This window comes from Gymnogyps californianus, chromosome 4 (genome assembly GCF_018139145.2).
Source record: "Gymnogyps californianus isolate 813 chromosome 4, ASM1813914v2, whole genome shotgun sequence".
NCBI lineage: Eukaryota > Metazoa > Chordata > Aves > Accipitriformes > Cathartidae > Gymnogyps > Gymnogyps californianus.
This window is the reverse complement of record NC_059474.1, coordinates 28866099-28888381: the sequence shown is the minus strand read 5'-3', so window position 1 is coordinate 28888381 and position 22283 is coordinate 28866099. Positions and strand designations below refer to the sequence as shown.

The 22283-nt window shown below is 40.6% G+C and overlaps 1 protein-coding gene across 1 annotated transcript in view; it reads left to right on the top strand.

Annotated features, from left to right (window-relative positions):
* Positions 1–14424: 14424 nt before the first annotated feature.
* The window catches only part of GABRA2 (gamma-aminobutyric acid type A receptor subunit alpha2), a 58880-nt gene continuing 51021 nt past the window's right edge, over positions 14425–22283 (top strand). The window contains exons 1-2 of the mRNA XM_050895692.1: positions 14425–14495; positions 17037–17152. Coding sequence (XP_050751649.1) covers positions 14425–14495; positions 17037–17152 — 187 coding nt within the window. The remainder of the gene's footprint in view (positions 14496–17036; positions 17153–22283) is intronic.

The window sequence follows — 22283 nt, the reverse complement described above, 5'->3', positions numbered from 1 at the left end:
AAATTATAATGAGATGCTATATTATTAAAAATATTGTTTTAAAAATACTTTGGCAGTTTTGTAAAAATACTCTCCTGTTCGGCAGAAAAGCGCCACACTTGATCTTCACCCATGAATACATTTTCACGAAACTTGAGAAACCTCACTTACTTCTGACGTATGTAAGCACTTATTTTACCCTTCTGAGGCATTCAGAATATATATTGTTAGAAATGTGTTGGGTTTGTGTAGCGGGAGAGGGGCTACAGGGGTGGCTCCTGTGAGAAGCTGCTAGAAGCTTCCCTGGCTCCAACTTGGACCCGCTGCTGGCCAAGGCCAAGCCCATCAGCGACGGTGGTAGCGCCTCTGGGATAGCATATTTAAGAAGGGGAAAAAGACTGCTGAGGAAAAGGGTGGAGGAAGAAGAAGATGGAGGAGGAGGAGGAGGAAGAAGAAGATGGAGGAGGAAGAGGAAGAAGAAGAAGAAGATGGAGGAGGAGGAAGAAGAAGAAGAAGATGGAGGAGGAGGAAGAAGAAGATGGAGGAGGAGGAGGAGGAAGAAGAAGATGGAGGAGGAAGAGGAAGAAGAAGATGGAGGAGGAAGAGGAAGAAGAAGAAGAAGATGGAGGAGGAGGAAGAAGAAGATGGAGGAGGAAGAGGAAGAAGAAGAAGAAGATGGAGGAAGAAGAAGAAGAAGAAGAAGAAGAAGAAGAAAAATAAGAGCTACGGTGAAGAGAGGAGTGGGATGTGAGAGAAACAACTATGCAGACACCGAGGTCAGCGAAGAAGGAGAGGGAGGAGGTGCACCGGAGTAGAGATTCCCCTGCAGCCCATGGTGAGACAGCAGGCTGTCCCCCTGCAGCCCATGGAGGGTTAATGGTGGAGCAGAGATCCCCCTGCAGCCCATGGAGGACCCCACACCGGAGCAGGTGGCTGGGCCCGGAGAAGGCCGTGACTCCGTGGGAAAGCCCACGCTGGAGCAGTTCATGGAGGACTGCAGCCCGTGGAAAGGACTTGAGTTGGAGAAGCTCATGGAGGGCTGACCCCCGTGGGAGGGAACCCACGCTGGAGCAGGGGAAGAGTGTGCGGAATCCTCCCCCTGAGGAGGAAGGAGCGGCAGAAACAGCGTGTGATGAAGTGACCACAACCCCTCAGAGCAAAGCTGAGCCCAGGAAGAAGGGAGGGGTGGGGGGAACGTGTGTTTTTAAGATATGTTTCTCTTTCTTATCATCCTACTGTGATTTGATTGGTAACAACTTAAATTGATTTATTTTTCCCCAAGTCGAGTCTATTTTGCCTGTGACTATAATTGGTGAGTGATCCCTCCCTGTCCTTGTCTCGATCCACGAGCTTTTTGTTGTATTTTCTCCTCCGCATCCTGCCGGGGGGGGGGAGGAGTGAGTGAGCGGCTGCATGGTGCTTTGTTGCCAGCTGGGCTTAAAACACAACAAGAAAATATACAACTGTGATGTCACTGAATCCATATTGAGCATTAAGGGGAAAATCCTAAGCTTATTAAACAAGAGAATGAGCTGTAGTCTGTTCTCTATGTCTTTTGGAAGAGGGTAGAGTTTGTCTCAACCAGCTAAGAAATCTTAAGAAAAAAAGTCATTCTACATTTAAAAACTTTAGAGTAGACATGGTAAACATTTAGCATAATTAAAATGCTTACCCAACATATTTTAATACTATGTCTTTTCCTTAATCATAACCAGCTGACAGAGTGAGGTTACTTGGAAAAGGGTATGTTTCATGTGTATATTTGAGATGGAATCAATATACCTTATTTGTTCTACTAAAATACCATTTTCTGCAAAGACAGCTCTGTCCAAAAACTGGACAGAGGTGGTATTTAAATACCTGTGCAATAGAAGTTATCATTGTTGGCAGACTGACATTCATCAGAAGTGTCTGTAGGCTCTTACGATAAAGTGTGCTCCTCAGTTTTGTACCATGTTTATTATAATGTTATTGTTATCATTAATTAGTTTTTATTTTTCTTCTACCACCAAGAAATAGTGCTAAAACATTCAAGATATATAGAAGTAGAACACTTTACTCTGCTTCTGCCTAAAGCTTTCCCAGTCAACGCTCTCTTTCAGTAGACCATACTGTTGAAGATGATGAAAGAGAGGTGTCCAGTCAATACTTCCAAAGTCTAAACAAAGAATGAGAAACATGTCCCAAAATAGCAAACATCCAGGAAAGGGAGATCTCTGTTCAAACTGCTGCTTTGCTCCCTTGTGCTTACCAACTATTGTGTTTGTCCCTCTCACAGCCTCCTGTTGCAGCTGTTCCACTTTGCTAGAAACTCTCTGATTTCTTGGGTACATCTATTCAGGACCTGTGGATACCTGCTCCTTTTGTCCTTCAGTGGCAATATCTCTTTTTTGCTTTGGTGTTTTCTAGAGACACCTTATCAGAGTTTCCTTTCTCTCTTTGCCCCCTCCTTCTTCAGCCTTCGCTGTAGTAGGCACAAGAAGACAAGTCTCAACTTTGTTCTGCAATACAAGTAGCCCTGTCATTTCAGTAGCCCTTTTGGACACATGTTCCAAGTTTCAATTCCTCCTTCTGAAACACCAATTTAAAAGCTGATCCTTATTATTCCTGACAGGGTCACACAAGCATCTTATACAGAGGTACTAAAGCTTTATTTCTCCTGCAAAAAAATTCCTGGTGTGTCCTAGGATCACATTTGCTTTACGGTGCCACTTTACATCAGTGATTCAGAACCATCTTTCTTCTCTGTTTCTGATTAATAAACACTGAATTTAGCAACACTATAAAAGGAGCTACTTACAGATGCGGGACACGCTGTACACTGAAGACCCTGCCACAGCGGAGCAGCCACCAGGCACACCACCTAAGGGGAACTCAGCAGGCCTGGACCCCTGCACATGTTCCTTCGACAATCTCACTGCATCCATGGTCCTATTCATAGTGCAGTAGTAGTGGTCGCTATCTCCTGAGTAGACTTTGAGGATCTTACAGAATCTTGCCCTTCTACGAATACAATGAGAGCTTTTCCTTTCTCTTTCCTATCACTTTGTATACACAGATTTATTCCTATTCTTCTTGCCTTTGATGTTTCATGCCTTCTGAAAATAATATAGTAATTCACAAGGTCTTAACTACTCAAGGCCATAAATGCTGCATTTTAAACTGTTACCCTTGAAGTCTTTGAACTACTCCCAATTCAACATTAATTTTCTTGGGTTACTCGCCTTGAGTTAATTAGTTCTCTGTACTGTCTGCCCACATCTTTGATTTGTTTTAGAGGTTTCCTTACTTGCACAGAAAAAGATTTCTTCTTTCTGCATGTGAGTGAAGTGAAATAATGGTCTTCAGTATTCTGCAAGATTATTAATTCAGGAAGTTGAAAATCATATTGTCATTCTCTATGGGGAAACCTATTATTATATCACCATTAAGTACTGATTAAATATACATTGTCCTTGTATAAATATATTATGCTAATAGTCCTTCCATGATCTTATAATACTTCAGGATTATTCCAAAACCAATACATGTAGAAAATCCCATTTTTTTGAATTGATAATGTATTAATTTTCCTCTACATAGTCCATCAGATAACAGGTATAGGAGAGAGATTGTGGGGCACAGGCAAAACTTTGGATTTGTAATATGTTTCATAAAACTGTATGATCATCATAAAGTTTTTAGGGGGACTCATCTTGATACAGGCAGTATAGAGTAATCTGCAGACAAACCTGAATTAATAGCACTAAAGCCATGGTTAGCTGAAGTTACCTCCCATCATGTGTTCACCCTGCCATCTCAAAAGTGCCAATTTTATTGAGCAACTTTTGTTGCTCATACTGCCAAATACTACACTGTTAACAGAGTCTGAGCTACTTCAAAGCTTCTTCACGTTTCTCTCCCAAATAACTGCAGTATAGGAATGCTCTCACTCAAGCATAACTTCACTCAAATATGGCACAGGTATTTGGGTGGAATAATGTGCTAGTCCCTGCCATTCTTTTGCGAAATATATCCAAAGGATTTGCCTTCAAATCAGTCTCTGAAGTGAAAAGTCTTGGAAAGAATTATGGGCCCTGTGGAAGTCAAGAGCATTCATTGGGTTTTTAACACTGCAGCTTGGTTTGCCGGATGACTGGAATGCAGAGAAGATACATAAGAACTTGAGGAGACGTAGTAGCAATGTGCAATTGGATGCATGTGATTAACATTTTACAAAGTGCATTATGAGAGTTGAAGAACAAAACATATAAAGTCATGAAAATTGCAAACAAACAGAGTTTGTTTAAATACTGTGTTGGAATAGTATCCAGGATCAACTTACATTTACTCTTTCATTTTCAGCCAAATAAAACCATATTCTGTCATTTGAGGAGAGTTACTTGGCTTTACAAGTACTCTTCACGCCTTTTGAGACATGTTTTCAACACCATTGGTGTATTAGTGAAGTACAAAATTCTTCATTGCAAGAATATTTTTTCAGTTTCTTTTAAGTGATGGAACACCAAAGACTCATTTTCCATTTAAAATAATGTACACAAAAATAAATGAAAAGTATTGAATAACATTTAAATTTGAAATATTCATTTTTCCAAAGTATTTAAGATGTAACAGAGGAGCAACTTGAAGCCTCTGATTTCTTTCTTAAGATGGAACAGGCTGGTAGAAAATGCAGGAAGCTGAAAAGAAAATCACCCTGAAGAAGGAAGGCAGTTGGGCAAGAGAGACATATTTAAAGAAAAAATTCTTTATGGTATCTTTGGATAGCTCGATCCATTTGATTTTGTTGTTGTTGTTGTTGTTGTTTGTTTTTTTATACAGGATAAGAATGAATTTGAGAAAACACTGTGTTTATACCTGAATTAAAGATAGACCTGCTGCTGTGCAGAAAAAATGAATTTAATATTCCCCATTTCCTGAATGTACTTGTGAGGGGCTGGATTAAGCAAAATAAAACCAGGGAAGAAAGCTGTTCTGTGCAATCCAAACTACTCCAGTGAAAATGTGTGAAAGCTACAAGTCTGCCAAATTGGGCTGCAGGTACATCTCTAACAGAGTCATATAAACAGTGCATGAAGACTACTTTGCATATTTTCTTCAATTTTTTGCATGTAGGCTGTTGGTGTTTTTTGGTAGACTGATCTCTTAGTTGAATACTTATTATAATGTAGTCTTTAGCCTCAGAGCAATAGAAAGGTCCTTGTGCAAACAGAGCCCCCTGCTAGTCCTTTAAAATTTCAAAAATTAAATAAGACTCCATTCAGCTACAATTTTTTCCTTGAAGAGGAACTGTGATCGGGAATTGTAACAGCCATCTACACTTCTCTGTGGAAGTAATCCTGCTGGGCAAATACATAATTCAAAAAACCCACAAATAGTCAAGGATATGATGATATGAGGTTCCTGATGAACTGTTGCCTGTAATAAATGGGAAGCAAAAGAGAGGAGTGGGAATTCTGTGAAGAGTGTGGAGTAGGAAGTTGGAGATATGTGACTTGGCAAATTAGATAAAAAAAGACTTTTTTTTCTCTATGTCTTTCCAGCCTCTTGCATCCCAGATCACTGCCCCTCTGCCTCTGGTGTTTGTGAGAACAGATTCAGGCTTTTAGGGAGAGCCAGCACTGGGGAAGATCTTGCCCTGGCTAACGGGCGTGTTTGTGACTTCTGGCTGTGCTCATGCCTGCTTTTCCATACAGCGGCAATTCAGGGTTAGCTAAAAGCTTCCTTCATCAGATATAGTACTGCATTCCCCAGGAAGGGAGGGGGAAGGAGCTGCCCCTGTGCCCCCGCAGCATCCCTCAGAGCTTCCCAGGAAAAAAAGGGACTTGCAATGCACCAGATTCAAGCCTCTGAAGCCAGACGTCGCAGTGAGAAAATTGCATGGAGGGCCACCAGGGAAGAGGGGAGAGTCTGTCGCCGTGTTCCCAAAATGTGGCATGCAACTTTGTCCACCCATGCCAGGGACTGGCTGGGCCCAAGTGAGGACCCGTCCAGGTTCTTAGTTAGACAGTAGGGACCATCAGCAAGAGCTCAGAGCGCAAAGCCAAGTACCACAGAATCAATTAGAAAGGACATAGCAAGTTCTCTCTTCTCAAATAATCTTGGTGATGTTTAATAAAGTCTTGCCCTGTGCACCCCTTTTTGTGTGGCAGATTTGAATAGCACCATCCAGAGCTTCTGGGTAACACAGAGCTTACTTTGTAGACAGCAGCATAATATTTTGCTAGCAGCTGCTCAGTTGCTCTCTCGTGTGAAGCAGTTGCCTCCCAGATGCTTGCAAGCACAATACTGTGTTGACACAAACTATCTGTCATGTGCAACTATTTATACATTCTCACTATGTTAGTGAGATATGAGGGCAGCTCTGTTTTTCCTTAAAAATCCCTTTGCACTTACAGGCAGTTTTGACTCAGTGTCATGGAAATGAATATTAAAATGCAGCCTAATTTTCTCCCCCTTTAGAACATGGACGGCTACTGCAGACTCACATGTGAAAGAGAAAGCATGCTTTGGATTCTCTTAGTAAGCCACCTCTATTTCACTGGCGATTCATTGCTTGAAAGGAGAGGAAGGCAAAGCAGGCTTGTTTACACCAAGTGTCATCCATTTATCTGGTTATTTAATTATTTTAGCACAGGGCATTCTCAAATCAATGGAACGCGGCTGGACTGACAGCTGCTGAAGTCGGATGCTTTTTCTCGGGCCCTGGGCTGTGCTTGGCACCTGCATGTACAGAAGTGAGTAGAGATGAAATGGAGAACCTTCATTCACGTAAAGATCTCTTGCACTGAAGCATGGAAGAGTGGGGGAAGGATTCATACTGCCAGCTCAGGTGTGTGCTAGAAGCATTTTGGATTTGTGCATCCTTGGGTACTTCAGCCTCCTCCAGCAGGGCTGGCTGGGAATCCATCTAACCAGCTCCTCAGGAACTGGGGTGGTTCTCATCTGCCCAGCTGGGGAGCTTCCTCATCTCTCTATCTGTTGGTGCAGCAAAGGGCAATTTAGGACACAGCAATACATGAAGCAGGTACTGAAATCTAGCAGTTTGTTTATGCAAATGTCTTTACTATGATTTAATTGTCATCCTGCATAATATGTCATTTGCAGTGTGCGGAAAAGCTAAATTCTTCTTTTAAATGTATAAAAATACTATAATGGCGATTACTTAACCCAGATATGTTTATAAATAGCTCAATGTTTTTGTAAAATGTGAGCAAACTGTCACAGGCTACAGCTACATCCATAAGCAATTATGGGGTTTGTGTTTTTTTTCTAACAAACGTAGGACATAGCACAACACTCTTCCTCCTAAATTTTACTATTTAGACTCCATAGACAAAGAAGCTACATTTGTGTCGACTCAGTATGGAGCAATGTGATATTTTTGTTGTTCTTGTTGAATCTAGGCAAGACATTTCATGTTAGAACTGTCTTTGGATTATTTGTTGCTAGTGATAGAAGAACACCTTCGTGTGTGTTTTAGCTAACATTAGTCACAGACAGGAGGAAACTCTTTGAAGTCCTGGGAGGCAGAATAATTTTTAAAATGCAGATTTTTTGTCACCCAAGATAAGGTAATCTTGGATCAGCAACAAAAGCTTTCCTGACTAGGAGCAGTTATTGAACAGACTGCTAAATGAATTCTGGCCATTCTTTTAAGCAGCACTGAAATTAGGGCAAAGGCTGAAATTTTTTTATCAGGACTTCAGAAAAGCATCTGAATTTGAATTTAATTCAAATTAAAAAGCATTTTTTTAAATTCAAAATTTCAATGCCATATTAGTAAGAATAAAAAAAAAACATGATTTTTTCTGCTCAAAACCTGTCACTGCCAGAACTGCTAATTTCAGCAGTTTTCAGGCAATCTGAAGGTCTGTATCATGCTTTTTGTTCTAGAGTGTCTTGTGCTTGTTCACAAAAGACAGTACCTTTTAAACCACTTTGTCTGGAAAACTCATCTCTCAGTAATCCCTTTGTTTGTCATGCTATATTCCATTTAACTTTCTGCTTGTTTTTACTAGTCTTTCATGCTACTGAGTCTCCAGAAGCAGAATTTAACTAATTAATTAAATATTTTAGACATAGAAATACCACTGCTCAGTTGCATCATCTGCCTACAGACTGCCTTATGGTGGGGGAAAAAGACCTGCAGAAGCACGTCCTCTCAGAATTTGTCTGAGGCCTTGAGGCTTAAGCAAATCCATTGGTCATTGATAAATTCGTGTGCATTGAACATCATTTAGGATGGCCAATGTTAGCTAGTGAAGAGGGGAGATGAAGCCTTTGCAGAAGCAAAGACAGCCATTGACGAATTGTGGCTGGTATTTCCAGATTGCAAAGTCAGCACATGGCAATTTTGTGGGCAACACAAGGTGGCAGAAGTCTAGTGTCTCTCCTTTCTTTGTATTCCTGGAAAAAAGGGTTGATCATAACTGGCCCTATGCCTGTAAATTTTTGAATATCAATCTCATTGTAGCAACAGAAGAGGATTTGTCTTTGAACTTCAAAATATATTCAAACAAAATGAATCTCAAAGTAGTTCCGTGTTGTAATGCTGATTTTCAGAAATGCTGCATATTTCTATCCCTCTAATAAACAAGCTCTACTTGCCCCCATCTGAACACCTGGAACACAAAACATCACAGATCTGTGTTGCTTTATATGAAAAACATCTTCAGAGTCCAAGGAATACTTGAGTGAGCAGCTGAAAGATAAAATAGACTGTATTTGTACAAGTAACACAAATTTAAAGATATTTATGAAATTATTTAACATATATTTGCATTTTCTGCATTCTGTCTTATCTACCCAGAGCAAAGGTCTTGTTTTGCTGTAAACTTACTTTCAGCCTGCTGTGATATGTGAGCTCCCCATAGATGTGAAAAGAAAACAGGAATTTGCAGCTGAAGAAAACTGTTGCTTTTATAAAAGCAGATCTCCCCTTCCTCTCACTCAAACCAGGAGTTATGAGCCAATTCTATTTATCCGAGCTTTCCGGGCCCAGCCAGTGCGTGTGTTGCATTGCCCTCTGCTGCTTGCCTTATGTTTGTCCCATCAAGGAAGACCTACTCTAAAACGATGATGCAAGTCTCACTACTCCTGATAGACAGCACAGACTCTCCGCTCATTCTTTCTGTAGATCTGGGTGTATTTGGAGAAGACTAAAAATCCTCATGTGGTTTTTAAGGTTCAAATTTGGGAGAAGTATAATCCTGGGAAAGAAAAAAGACTCATCAACACGTAAGATGGGAAAGCTCATTTCAATTTCCTGTTCTGCTGAACTTCCCAGTGCACTTCGGAAAGTAACTTAAAGCTGATTACACACAGTTGAAATAAAGCTGGCACTGGCCATTTACTTCTGCTCTTCAATCAGGAAGTTTGTATGACAGAGCTTTTGAACAAGCACAGCAACTCTTCCCAATCTGGGAGTGTCACAGGTAGATGGAAAATCCTAAAGATTAAAAGTTGCTCAGGGACTTATAACAGTGGGTACTGCATAAGGCTGTAAGGTTTTTCTCGCTTTCTTGTTTATTATACTAGCATCTGTTGTTGAACGGTGCATTTCAAAATAATTTCACCTCTCTGAGGGATTTGGGGTGCAATCTTGCAGAAAGTCAGTGACTAGAGGAATTTTGGAGACCTGAGTCTTCTTTTCTTACAGAAATCTTATTTCCATCATCATTGAATGAGGCATAATGTGGAGCTGCTCCTGAAAGGAGCCAGCTCTTCCCTTCTTTTTGCTCAAATTAGCATTCATGTAGCTGCGTGATGAACCAGTGTAGGGACCCACTTGGTCAAAAACTAATTCCCCCCTTCAACTTTTTATCTTGTCATTATTCACATAAATAAAATAAAGTAACATACATGTTTAAAATACATAGACATTGTATCTTGGTTACATATCTCAAACACTTGCATTTGTACATGGATGGTTAACTATTTAATTAACATAAATAGAAATTTTAAAAGGATAATAGAATAGTCTTTCCAATAATTAACATCATATTGATTGAGATGTATATTATGCCCTTTTAGAGATTAAAATATTTATAAAAAGCATACTTTATACTAAAAAAAATTCCACTGCTATGTCACATATAAAAATTTCTGATATATCACTTCAATTTTCACATATATGCATCACTTCACTGAACTCCAGTGATTAGTGTTTTTATCCTTACAGCTAAGAGTGTTGCTGGCCTAGATAGATGGGTGAGGATTATTCTCAAGCAGCACAAAGTATATGATGATTACCTCAATCTGCCAAAATTTTTGTCTGGAACTGGTATACTGCAGAACGTACCCCAGATCAGCATACTGTGTTAAGTTCTCATTGGCACTACTTGATTATGTCCATGACAGAAAATGTTTACTGCCACCTCCCTAGTGACTACAAATCAGAGGTATTGTTTTTGAGTAATTTATTCTGCCTGAAGGATGGTGTAACTTCATCATCTAAATGATTCTTTTAAGCAAAACGTTAAAGGAAGAATTCAATTCAGTATTTTGCAGTACAGAGAATGACTAGCCTGCGCTTAACCTCTCCTGTGATTCTATTACCTCTAAACTGGAAGAAGTGCTTACGAAATGCCACATACCTGCCCTGCTATTCAATTTGTCCTCACAGAGGAAGTCATTCCAGTCTCACAAAAGTATTGTGAAACACCATTTATCAGCGTGTGCAGAGCTTTGAGATCCTTGGCAAGGGGGAATAATAGGACTGTAAGGTCCTTTATTTTAAGATATTTTAAAATACCAAAATAGAGATTGAATTCTATTTATGTATTTCAGCACATACAGCAGAAAAGAAATAAAACCTTTTAAGTAAAATAATTTGTTTATACTTTGAAAGTAACAACTTGTAGACCTGCTGCCTTCCAGCGGACTGTTCAAGTCCTATTCAAACCAATGGCACGACTCTCTACCTTCCAGGGCACTTGCATCAGGACTCAGGAGAGTCTCACAAACCCAGGTCATGTGTTGGACGCCGCATATGACTCAGAGCTAACTGAAATTCAATAATGAATGACGGCATTCAATACCACTCCACAAATAACAACGCAGAAGGGAAGAGGGAGTTCCCTGTTGACTACGCACCTGTGTAGGCTCAAGTGCACTGTTTCTAACCAACAAGAGCTAACACATCTAGTGTTTGTGAGCCATGCGTGCATGTAACCCAACAAAACAATAAACCCCTAGCAACACCACGCTTTTCTCCTCAAATGTCTTCCAGTTCATCAGCAGCATGGGATGTAAGCGTGTGGGACTAGCATAAAGAACCTTCTCTCTGGTAGTAATTATATTGCCTCTGATCTCTCACACACTGCCTCAGTAGTCTGTCCCTGTACTCAGCTTCCCTGTGATTTGGGATGCTCCATAGGGCGGTCCAACTCGTCTGAAATGGGAATGCGGGGTTATTTTCAAGTTTCGGATACTTTTAAGGTATGTGGCTTATCTGAAGCATGACTTCAAGGCATGAAGCTATGGTAAATCTCAAAGAATATCACAGGTTATAATTGTGATTAGAGCCTAAAACCCAGAACATTTTTCTGAGGGAAAGCTTTGAGCACAAGCTCATTATAAATACATACCTACCCCATGTGGCTTTTGAAGAATGACAATATGTTATCACAGCAACAAGGAGCCACTGTGACCGCTTTCCTTAACAAATGTGTTTTTATATTTTTTGATGCATCTCACATACAAAGAATAGATTCTAGTTTGGTATTATGGTTACTTGAAGTGTCTTTTGGAAAGGAATGCCACGAATACCTGTGGAAAAAAATTATTCTGCTTCTATTATGTAACATATTTCACATTAGAATAACTCACAAAAGCTCTTCACTTTTAATGATTATTTTCTGCATATTGATATTTGTGAAATCACCCTATGTTAGGACAAGTAGTTAAAACTAGTTTTCTTTACTGTGAGGGTTGGTTCTGCCTTAGTATCAGTTGTCAGTTCTGCAGTTGTTAATTCCTAATACATGGGGACTTGCAGGCAGATCCAAAGAAGACTTGAGATTGACTGTAGATGCTTTACTGATCAGATAATGAGGAATTGTAAGCAGAGGAATTTTTCACATCTGGCAAGGGAAAGACAAGGGCCTCGTACCTTAGGCATGTCCAGGGTTAGATGGCTGCTGAATGAGTGTTCTTCGGATTTCAGTTTTTGCACTTGTGTCCTTACCATTGTCATTTCCCACAGTTCAGGCTGTCATTTTAATGGTTATTTAAAAACAAAGAAATCCAGCTTGCTCCATCTCTCTTCCCAGTCTTACTGCAAGTTATGAAATATCTCAAAGTTGAAAGTAACAGATCGTCTTGACAGCCCAAGCACTTTTTTTCCTTCTTTTGCCTCTCATGCTCTGCTGTGGAGTCATTAAGCCACTAGAAGGAAAACAAGGGGACCTCCAGTTGCAAGCAGCAACAATTAGGAAGCAGGCAACAGAGGAGAAACAGTGGAAAGAACAGTAGGAAAAAGAATCCTCCAATTTTTATAGTTGATTCTATAGTTAACTGAAGAATTTTTTTTTTCTTTTTTTTTCCCCCACTGTGTTTGTGCATGCAACTTCACATGTTCATTTTGGAACCAGTAATGATTCAAAAGCAAACTTCAGCAAAACAACTTCAGTGAAAACGCAATAAGCAGGTAGGTCAGTGATGTTAAGAGGATAATTGAGAGCGGTGTTTTCTGCAATTAACAGATTGAAATGAAAGGAGATGGCTGGAGATTGGTTTAAAAAAAAAAAGCTGCAATGTTATTGCCGGTGTTATTTAATTATTTCCGAGTTAGCAATGCAAAATGAGGGTACACTAAATATAAAACCTTATCTTTAATTGTGAAGCCTGTCCTGATCTACTTGCGCTGGAAAACCTAAAATCAATGGGAATGAATCCTAGCAGCGGTCCAGTTACTACCAAAGAAGGACTGCCTACAAGAAAGGAGGGCAACGTGCTTTAAAAGACAATACAACAGAAAGTAATGCAATCTGAGCAAAAAAGCAGGGTTTGTTTTCTTGGCTGCCTGCATCCTGAGCTCACTTTAAACGACAGACTTTTCTTCTCTCTGCATTTCAATTAGACTGTGCCAATGGGCAAGTGGGGAAAGGAATATTAATGAGACAGCCTCAGAGCGAGGGTAGGAACCGGGTACTGGCGATTATTCCCACAGCAGACCGAAAAGAGCGCAGCGTGGTTGTTTGGGTGATGCCCTATCAAACACGTACTTAGCGAGAGGTGATTAAAAGGCTGAGACGGGCCACGGAAAACGTGGTTCATCGTTCTGGGGATCGCTCTTCGCCCTGTTTACCGTTCGCGCACCGGCGAAGTTACGGCGCCCGCCCGCTCCGCGCAGGCTGCAAGGCCACGGAAGCCCCTCTCGCAGCAGCCGCCGCGCAGCAGGGTGAACTGCATCTTCCCTGCCCCCCGCGCCGGCCCGGGGGCAGCGGGCACGGCGCCGTGACGCCCCCGCCGCACCGCGCCCCGCGGGGCAGACCCGCGCCCGCGGAGCCGCCGCCGCCGCCCGCGCGCGCCGGCACGCGCGCCGCACCGCCCGCCCGCCCGCCTCCGCGCCCCGGCACGCGCGCTGCCCGCCGCCCCCCGCGCGCCCAGGCACGCGCGCGCGCCCGCCGCTCGGAAGCCGCTCCGTCCTGGCCGCGCTCGCCGCCGCCCCGCGCTCCCCGCCGCCCGCCGCCTCCTGCCCCGCTCGCCGTCGGCGGCCCCCCCCTCCCTCCCCCCCTCCCCGCCCGCTGCTCCCAGGTAGGGTCCTCGGGAGGGGGGGGGGGGTGTCCCCGCCCGCGCGGGGCCGGCGGCGTGGCCCCCCACGGCCGCGGGCAGCGCCTGCCCGTGGCAGGGCTCTGCTGCGGTCCGCAACTTGTCGCCCTGCGGGGGCTATCCCCCCCCCGCCCCCGCCCCTCGCCCCCCGCGGCGGCGGCTGTCGCCGGTGTTTTGCCGAGCAGCTGTCAAACGTGTTGGGCGCTCGGCGGCGGCTGGGGGCGGCTCGCCCGCGGTCCCCGCACCGAGCCCCTGCGAATGGCATGACTCTCCCTCGCCGCCCGCCCGCCCCCCCCGGCTGCGGTGTGCCGTAGTGAGGCGAGGAATGGTTAAACCCCGATCTTTTTATACGTACGTTTTTTATTTTTTTGTTCCTTTTCGTCTTGGGGCTTTCAGCTTACGGAAAAGGAAAGCATCTGATGCGTCTGCTCACATGCCACTTTTGATCGTACGTTGCCTCTTTGCACAGAGCAGGATCGTTGGGAAAGATGGAGATACGATAAGTTGCTAGTAGTGAAAAGTGCTGCAGAAATCCAGTGGTTTCCTTTCTCCACTGAAGTGACATATTTTTCCTCGGGTTAAGTTGAAAGCACTGCTTGGCGGAGACTGGCTGTAGCTGAGAGTGGGTTTGTGTTTTTCTTGCACGGTTAGGTTTTGCAAAGAGCAGCGATGAAGAGGAAGCTGGCACTCTCCGAGATGCAGTTGGTTCTTCTCGTTTTATTGGTGTGGCTACCAACAAGGTGAGAAGATGTTTCATTTTGTTGTTCAGTACAAACATGTATGTTGCGATCTGCTAAGGGTAAGCTTGTGTGAGAGGTTATGAAGGTATAGTATGTAGTAATGTAATAAAAAAATCTTTCTTAGCTGTTTGAATGCAGTATTACATAGTTTCCAGAGCAAATGCAGTAGAAGGTAGACTAGGCACCATATAAGCCTAATCTCTCATCCTTAAACAGTTTGTGAATTGATGCTTTATTTCACCATTAAAAAAATAATTCCTTTAAATGCCTCATTGGATCTTAAAGATTTATTGGAGTTACTGTATCACTGTGATTCTGCACCATACAGAACAGTTAAGATGGAGAGATAGATTATCGTGAAGTCAAATAGCAAATCACAGTCTAAAATAATGCTCGCATATTTTTTAATACGGGCATGCCTTTTTTTTTTTGGTCAACATAACAGAATTCAAAGTGATACTTAAGCTTTAAACCTCTAGGTGGAGATAGCATACAACTTCACAATCACATATAATAAAACAATAGCCTCATTTATTAATCAACTTTTCTTACGTTGTTTAAAAAGTTCTCCATTTCTAAAGTGACAACATAAGAGAAAGTAATTTTAACCATGTAATAGTTTTGTGTCGCCCACAGTCCCGAAAGCTGCAATTAATTGTAGTTTGTAACTTCGGTTTACTTGCTTTGGTTCTGACTGCAGTAGGTCTTGTCCTAATATGGTAAGGGTCGTAAGCTAAATAATGCAAGTTTCCTACGATTTAAAAAGACTGCATTTATTTTTGTCTATTTCCTAGTGAACAAAATGTTTCCTGAAACTGTTTCCTATTTCACTTTATGCCTAACTATGGTGCAGTATTAGTTGAGTCACAGTGGGCCAGATCCTGCAAACCCTACTCAAGTGAGTAATCTCACTGACGTCAAAGTGACTACATGCGTAATTAAGGAGTTTATGCCTGAGTAAAGTTTGCAGGATTCAACCCTAATTTGATGTAATTGTATGATCTAATTTTTTAGTGGTATCTTGAGTTCAAAAAACTGTTGTATCTCAAAAAGAAGCTTAAAAAATGGCAGAGACTTACAGTACAGAAATACATTTTAAAAATAAAAAATGAGCCATCCAGTAATTAAAATTAAGAAAAAACTCACACATCAGTAAAATCACACATGACATTTTGGTATGTTCTTTATAAATTACCTGATTTTGGTCGATTCTATGGTTTATGTGATGGAAAGCACAGACTGCAATGATTTACATTTAAATACTTCCTCCACGCTGTTGAATTGGGGACCAACATAAAGCCCTGTCTTTAATCGTTTTATAGCTTGCTTTAGAGAAAATGTCACCCAAACCTAGTTTTGGTTTGGAGGAGGAAGAAAACATGCTTGTTTTTGTGGCATTCAGAATGCCTTGATCAGTAGTTCATTTAGAGGTGATAAATACTCAAACATTTTGGGTTAAAAATTTAGATGGCTGAAAAAGGTATAAATGATAATGCATGCAGCATATGATGCTTTACTTCCTTGATACTAATATTCCGGTATTAAGTAGGTAAGACTGATGAGCTCATGCATTTCCCATGCATGGTGCTTAAAACTGTTGGCACAGTAACATTTGCATGTGTAAGGCTTTCTGCATGGGAGTGTTTCCCTAGCACACAAAACCTTTGGTCTGGATGTCCAGGTCCGGGAGGACTGTTCTGCACCGTAGCTGGCTGGGCAGCAGATTCATGTTCCAGCCCCTAGTGTTTTCCACAGAGATACGACCCGTAAAGGCTGTAACGTCTCTTTCTTTATCGGGGAAGTCTGAAACAATCGTTGATCTGTAGATTCTTCTTGACACTTCATTTATGATTATTTTCTGTCCAACTTTTTTAAGGTTTGTCTGCATCTAGTGGAACATCAGATAGTGCTTTTTATAACAAAACAACGTTTTAGAAACATGAAGGCTATCCACAGCTATCCTGCAGCTTGCTAGTCAGCATCGTTGTTCCCACCCACCAAATACTGACATCAGAGGACTCCCTGAGCATGATCGCTGGAGTTTCCCTCATGTTAGTTCTTCTGGTCATGTACATTACATGACCATTGGGTGGAGGCATATCCACAGGATTTATCCAGAGATAGAGTATACTTAGGTGAGGACAGATAGGATAGAGCTGGAAGGAGACAGTTTTGCGTGTGGGAACCCGGGCTATCAGTCCGGGAGTGACATGCCACCAAGGCCTGGGAAGCTCTTTCAGGCTTTTGCACCTGCACAGCCAAATGTGTTAGTGGAGCTTGAAGTAGCACTCACGGTGATGCAATGTTGACTAGAAGTAGAGGCTACTGGAAAATGACTTCCTGGAAATTTTAAGTAGTCTATCGTCAACTCTTACGTTTCTGAACATGTTATATATAAATTGTGTATTCATATACCCTTAACTACACCCTTCCTGTTAGAGGGCAGCAAGTTAAATATTCAAGGCCAGCCTGCAAAAACTGCATGTTGAGTATACATTAAAACATATCTAGCACTTTCTAAAATGTAAAATGTCCGTTTAGATCAGTGCTGGCTGACTCCCTGGAAGACGAAGCTAAGAATAACATCACCATCTTTACAAGAATTCTAGACAGACTTCTGGATGGTTATGATAATCGTCTCAGACCTGGATTAGGAGGTAATAAAAACAATTAAAGATTGATTTTAAAAATTCAGTTTTAATATTCAGATTTTATGCAGTGATATTCTTCCTTCAGGGTTTTTTTTTCCCTAACAACTGGTATGTATCGTGATAAATTATTTATAACTCTATATTCACCCAGCTGAATCATTTGAAGTTTGAGGAAGATAACATCTATGAATGGAAAGGAGGCACTTTCACACATTTATCTTAAGTAAAAAGAAAGAAAAAAATCTGGTGATTTAACATAGTAAAACAGAATAAGAACAAAAATAACATCTAAAGCTGTTATTCCAGTCAGGGAGTTTTGGTTGAGCAAGGAATGCAGGCTTGATTCCCTGCAATGCGATGAGTGTATGTTTTCAGAAATCTGCACAAGTGTTTTGTGTGGTGTGTGTAAAATCCACATTTTGGATTCATTCCTTCTCCCAGTAAATTCAATGGGAATGTTGTATTTTTGACTTCCTTGGAATGAGGGTTTCGCTGGTAATTAGCATTTTGTTTCTGGGTACCTTGCATCTATTTGGGCATTTGAAAAAAAAAAAAAGGAAAAAAAGGAATATTGGAGAACAGAGGTCACTGCACTCTTGTGCCATGACTGTCAGTTATTTTTCAAAATGTCAGTTCACATTTTCATTTTAAAGCTGTATGCCAGCTCATGTAAGTATGTAAGCAAGAAATTTAATTTGTTTGGTGTTGGAAGTATTACTGTGCAAAAAGATCTCTATGGTATGGGGAGGGGCAGAATATCTTGTTTTTGATAATATTTTGTCTACTATTATTGTTTATCTGCTATTTATACTGTCTAACATAAATACGTATGTATTGAATATGACACTGTTATTATTATTATTCGCAACAGTTTTGGTAATTGTAATTTTCAACCTGGAGACTGTTTCAGCTTGCTAAAACTAATTCTAGTGCAAAATCCCTGGAAGCCATTCCTGTTCCTGTTGATTTCAGTAAGATCAGGCCCAAAGCTAGAGACCTGCTCTAACTTCCATGGAAATTACTCTAACAACTCCGTTTGCTCAAATCAGGAATTAGTTAAAGCTCACAGTTTTTAGCCAGCACTCTTCCATCCTGACCTGTGGCTCTGCTGCTGCTCTGGTTCTGGAGAATCTTGGCTTGCATCTGACACAGCATAAAGTGGGAGCTGCTGCTGGCTGGAAACAGCTTTCTCATTATACATTAATCTTAACCTAGGATATCTTTTCATTTCCATTTCTGGCCTCTGTACAGTGGAGATTTGTGAAATATTTTATATTTAAGGACTTTTTAATTTAGATGATCCATAAAATGAGACATAGAGCACTGTTGATGTGAGAATTTATTTAGTGATGTTTTACATGGAGATTCAATTTCTTTGCAAAATACCTGAATTTAAGAATTTAGATATAGTATAAACATACAATGCCTTGCAGGTGACTTGCAGAGACATTTCATATCACAAAGCTCGTGTTTAATTGGCAGGGCTTTTAAAATCATGTTTTTTATTAGAAAAATAATGACAAATTCTTTTCTTGTTTACAAAAAGGAATGTGCCATTTAATGAGAGCAGTCTGCAGTTCCTTTGCATATCATTCATGTGTTCTTTTTCATATTAAAATTTATATTGTTGAAAACATTAATTTTAAAAATGATTTTTCTAATGGATTTTTATTTTAGATTTTCCATTAAATCTATTTCAAAATACCTCCCTCTTTGCCAAGCCTCCTAGGTAATTAAAATATACTTTGGGAGCATAAAAATTAAAGAATTAACATCTGTTTGATATTGGCATACATGGCAATCAACCCATGCAGAACATGTGTGAAATGAAACTGTTATGCATATTAAACCGTGATGATTCACGATACATTAATCTTAGTCTGCAAGAATGCTTCAGTTGTGGATGGACGGATTCTTATAGTTTAAAAGAACACTTGCAAAAGCCAGTTGTGATAATCCATGGCATGAAATATACCAAACAATGGTTTTGTACATAATGCTTAGTAATTATGGAGTTTCATATTTCAGGAATTTTGTAGCACTTTATTCCTTTTTCTCTATTAACCTGTACTCTGAAAAGAAAAATGGAAATCATTCATCTTTTTTTTAAACACTATGTGCCTAGTGAGTCCTGATAGTTTCTAAAAGTGTTTTTGCATAGACTGCTGCACTTTGACCATGCCACATGTCATTAATTTAATATACTTAGTCTCAGTTCTGTTCCACTTGCATTTATATGAATCTGAAATAACTCAATTGAAACCAGTAGAGCATTTACTTTGGCATAGCAGCTTGCATTATCCTGCTACACTACTATGACTGAGATCACAATCTGGCCTAACGTGCTACAACAGAAATGGGCCAGGGTCTGAGATGGATTCTTTTAAAGTCTTCTGAAAGCAGGAGTTGTTCACCAGCCCACTTTCACCTGTTGTGAAAGACATTTTCAGAGATGTCTTACTGCAAAAATTCAGCTCATTGCAAAGAATTATTCATCACAAAAATTTTTTTAATAATGAAATACGTTAGCTTAACACAGGCATTTTAACTAGTTATTGACCAGCAAAATGGAAACATATAGGCTCCTTCAAAGACGGTATATAAATTCAGCTAAGTAATTGTCTGTTTGGGAATTCGTTCTTGAATTTAGGGATAAATTTATAATTAATTTTACGGGGACACTTGGTGTGAATACTTACAGTATGTAACTTGATGCTTTACTGATACATCGATACACTTCAGAACTGAGTGCTATTTTCTATAGACTGTTATGGCAGCTTTAACTTTTACTGGTGATGCAGCTCTGTCATATAAGCAGGTTTTGGCTGTTGGCTATTGGCTGTCCTAACAGCTGGAATCCTTGAATGCTGTATGAACACTATAGTGATGAAATAGCCTGCAAAATGGGTGTGGGCAGGGAAAAGAAGACACTGCACTGTCCCCTGAAGCCAGAGACATCTCATATGACTTAGATAGTACCCTGACCTACTGTGTTGATATGGATAGGCATGAGGGTATTCAAGGGGAGATAAATTTTTCTCTGTACTCATTTTATGCTAAGCACAGGATTGCAGCTGAAACACTCTTGACTGCACTTTCAGTTCTGACATGAACTATTTTACCCAAACATTCCATGCCATTTCTGTTTAGACATCAAAATAAATTACAAGTTCAGTTTCAAAACAAATTCCCTCTGTCATTAGCACTAATTTGTATGCAATACAGCCATGCAAATGGCAAGTCATAAAGAGTTTGATTGTTTATGAATTTCTTCAAAATTATGGAGGTATTTTCTTCTATTTATTTGCTGTAATGTTTGCAAGACGCTTAGGGTAGCACTTTTCCATAAATTCTGTGATTTTTATTAGCATATGGAAAAAGAAATCCACAAAACAAAGGTCACTAAAACTAAACAAGGGACCAAAAGAGAATTTAGATCTTCAAATAATGAGACAACAGAATGTTGAAGCTGAGATACAGCTGCATTCAAATCTGGAAGTGATTGAATTTTTTGTCTGCTCTGTCTGGTTTCCTCTGCCCCATGGACAGACATGATTAAAGGAAAAAGGGACATAGATTAAGGCAATCCCCTCTTTTAATATGTTGATGTTCTTGTGTATTAGGTGTATCAGTAAAGCATACATAGTTTTTAAAATGGTAGCTTCTTTGTAAAGATGAAAAAGAGGAAGGAAGGGAGAAGGAATGGAGATGGTGCTAGGATTTTGATACCATGTTGGATACTTCAGTAGTCTTACCATCTCCATAAGCTATTCAGCCTGCTTTGCTTTCTCACATTTGAAATTGGTCATTTCCAGCAGCTATAGAACTTCTGTCTCTTCTACTCTCCCAAATTCATAAAATATAATTGAATACAAGATTTAGAAAATATAAAATTTAAATCTTGGAAAAAATCACAAAGGGAAGTTACAAGGACAGAGGACTGGACTTCATAGCCTGAAGGCCAGATTTTCAGCTGCCATATTGACATCAAAAAGAGGTATGCAAATTTATACAATTTGAGGATCTTTCCACAAACTGTGGTCAGTCTCACCAGCTTCAAGAATGGCATTCTCATTGTAACCAAAGAGGTGAATGCTGGTTATTAAAAAAACTGTGGAAGATCAGACAGTAGGTAGCTGAAAACTAAGTGCCACTGTGGTTCCATTTTGAAGGATCCGTCTCTGCTGCAAGGTGACTTTCAGATGTTCTGATTGCTTTAAACAAGAATCTCCATTGCATTTCACTTGCAGACATACCAAACCCTTTTTTTCCCCAACATTTTGTAAATAAATTGAGCAGGAAAACCGAAGAGAACTAAGAAGGATTATTGTTGATTGTTACTATCAGAGAGTTGGTGAGCAGTGAGCACTTGCGGGTATGATCATTCATCTTTGCAGCACTGGATATATCGTTGCATAGAATTGGTGTAGTAGCGTAGAGTATCAGACTCTGTGATCAAAAGTTGTATGATGTGCTCACCAATATAAGCTAAAAGGGAAAAAACATTTTTTCACAGAAAACTCTTTCCCCGCCCCCCCCCCCCCCCCCCCCCCAGATCAGGAGAGAAAGTTATATATGTATGTGTGTGTGTATGTGTGTGTGTGTTTATCAAAGAGTTGTATGTCTTCAGTTGCCAGGAAACAAGGCCATGATCATATGCTGATAATCTGGCATATGTTAAATTTAGGGCAGTGTATTTATATATCTTTGTGATTCAGAGTTTTTAATCAGCTTTAGAAGAGTTGGTAGCTGTAGCAGTTCCCTAGCTGGGCATTCATAACTTAGCGGTGTTTGTCAGCTTCATCATGCTTAATACACATTCAGAGTATCCTAAAAGAAGGTCCTTTGACTATTTTTGCTGCAGAACACTACAGGAAAGCTTTCACTGCTGTTTTTAAAGGAAAAAGTGCAGTTCCCCTGCTCAGTTCTGGTTGCTTCCTTAGCCCTTCTTTGCTCCGGTTTCATCTTTTGGAAATGGTAATGTCTCTCTGCCAGTGCTAGTGCAGAGCAATTCAGAGCAGCAGTTGCATTTTCTGAAAGCCCACTATCTATGTAGTTATGCCAGGATACAAAGGAGTAAACTACTGTATGCTCTTTCTTGGGCATACCTGGAAGGGTCACATGGAATCAGGCCATA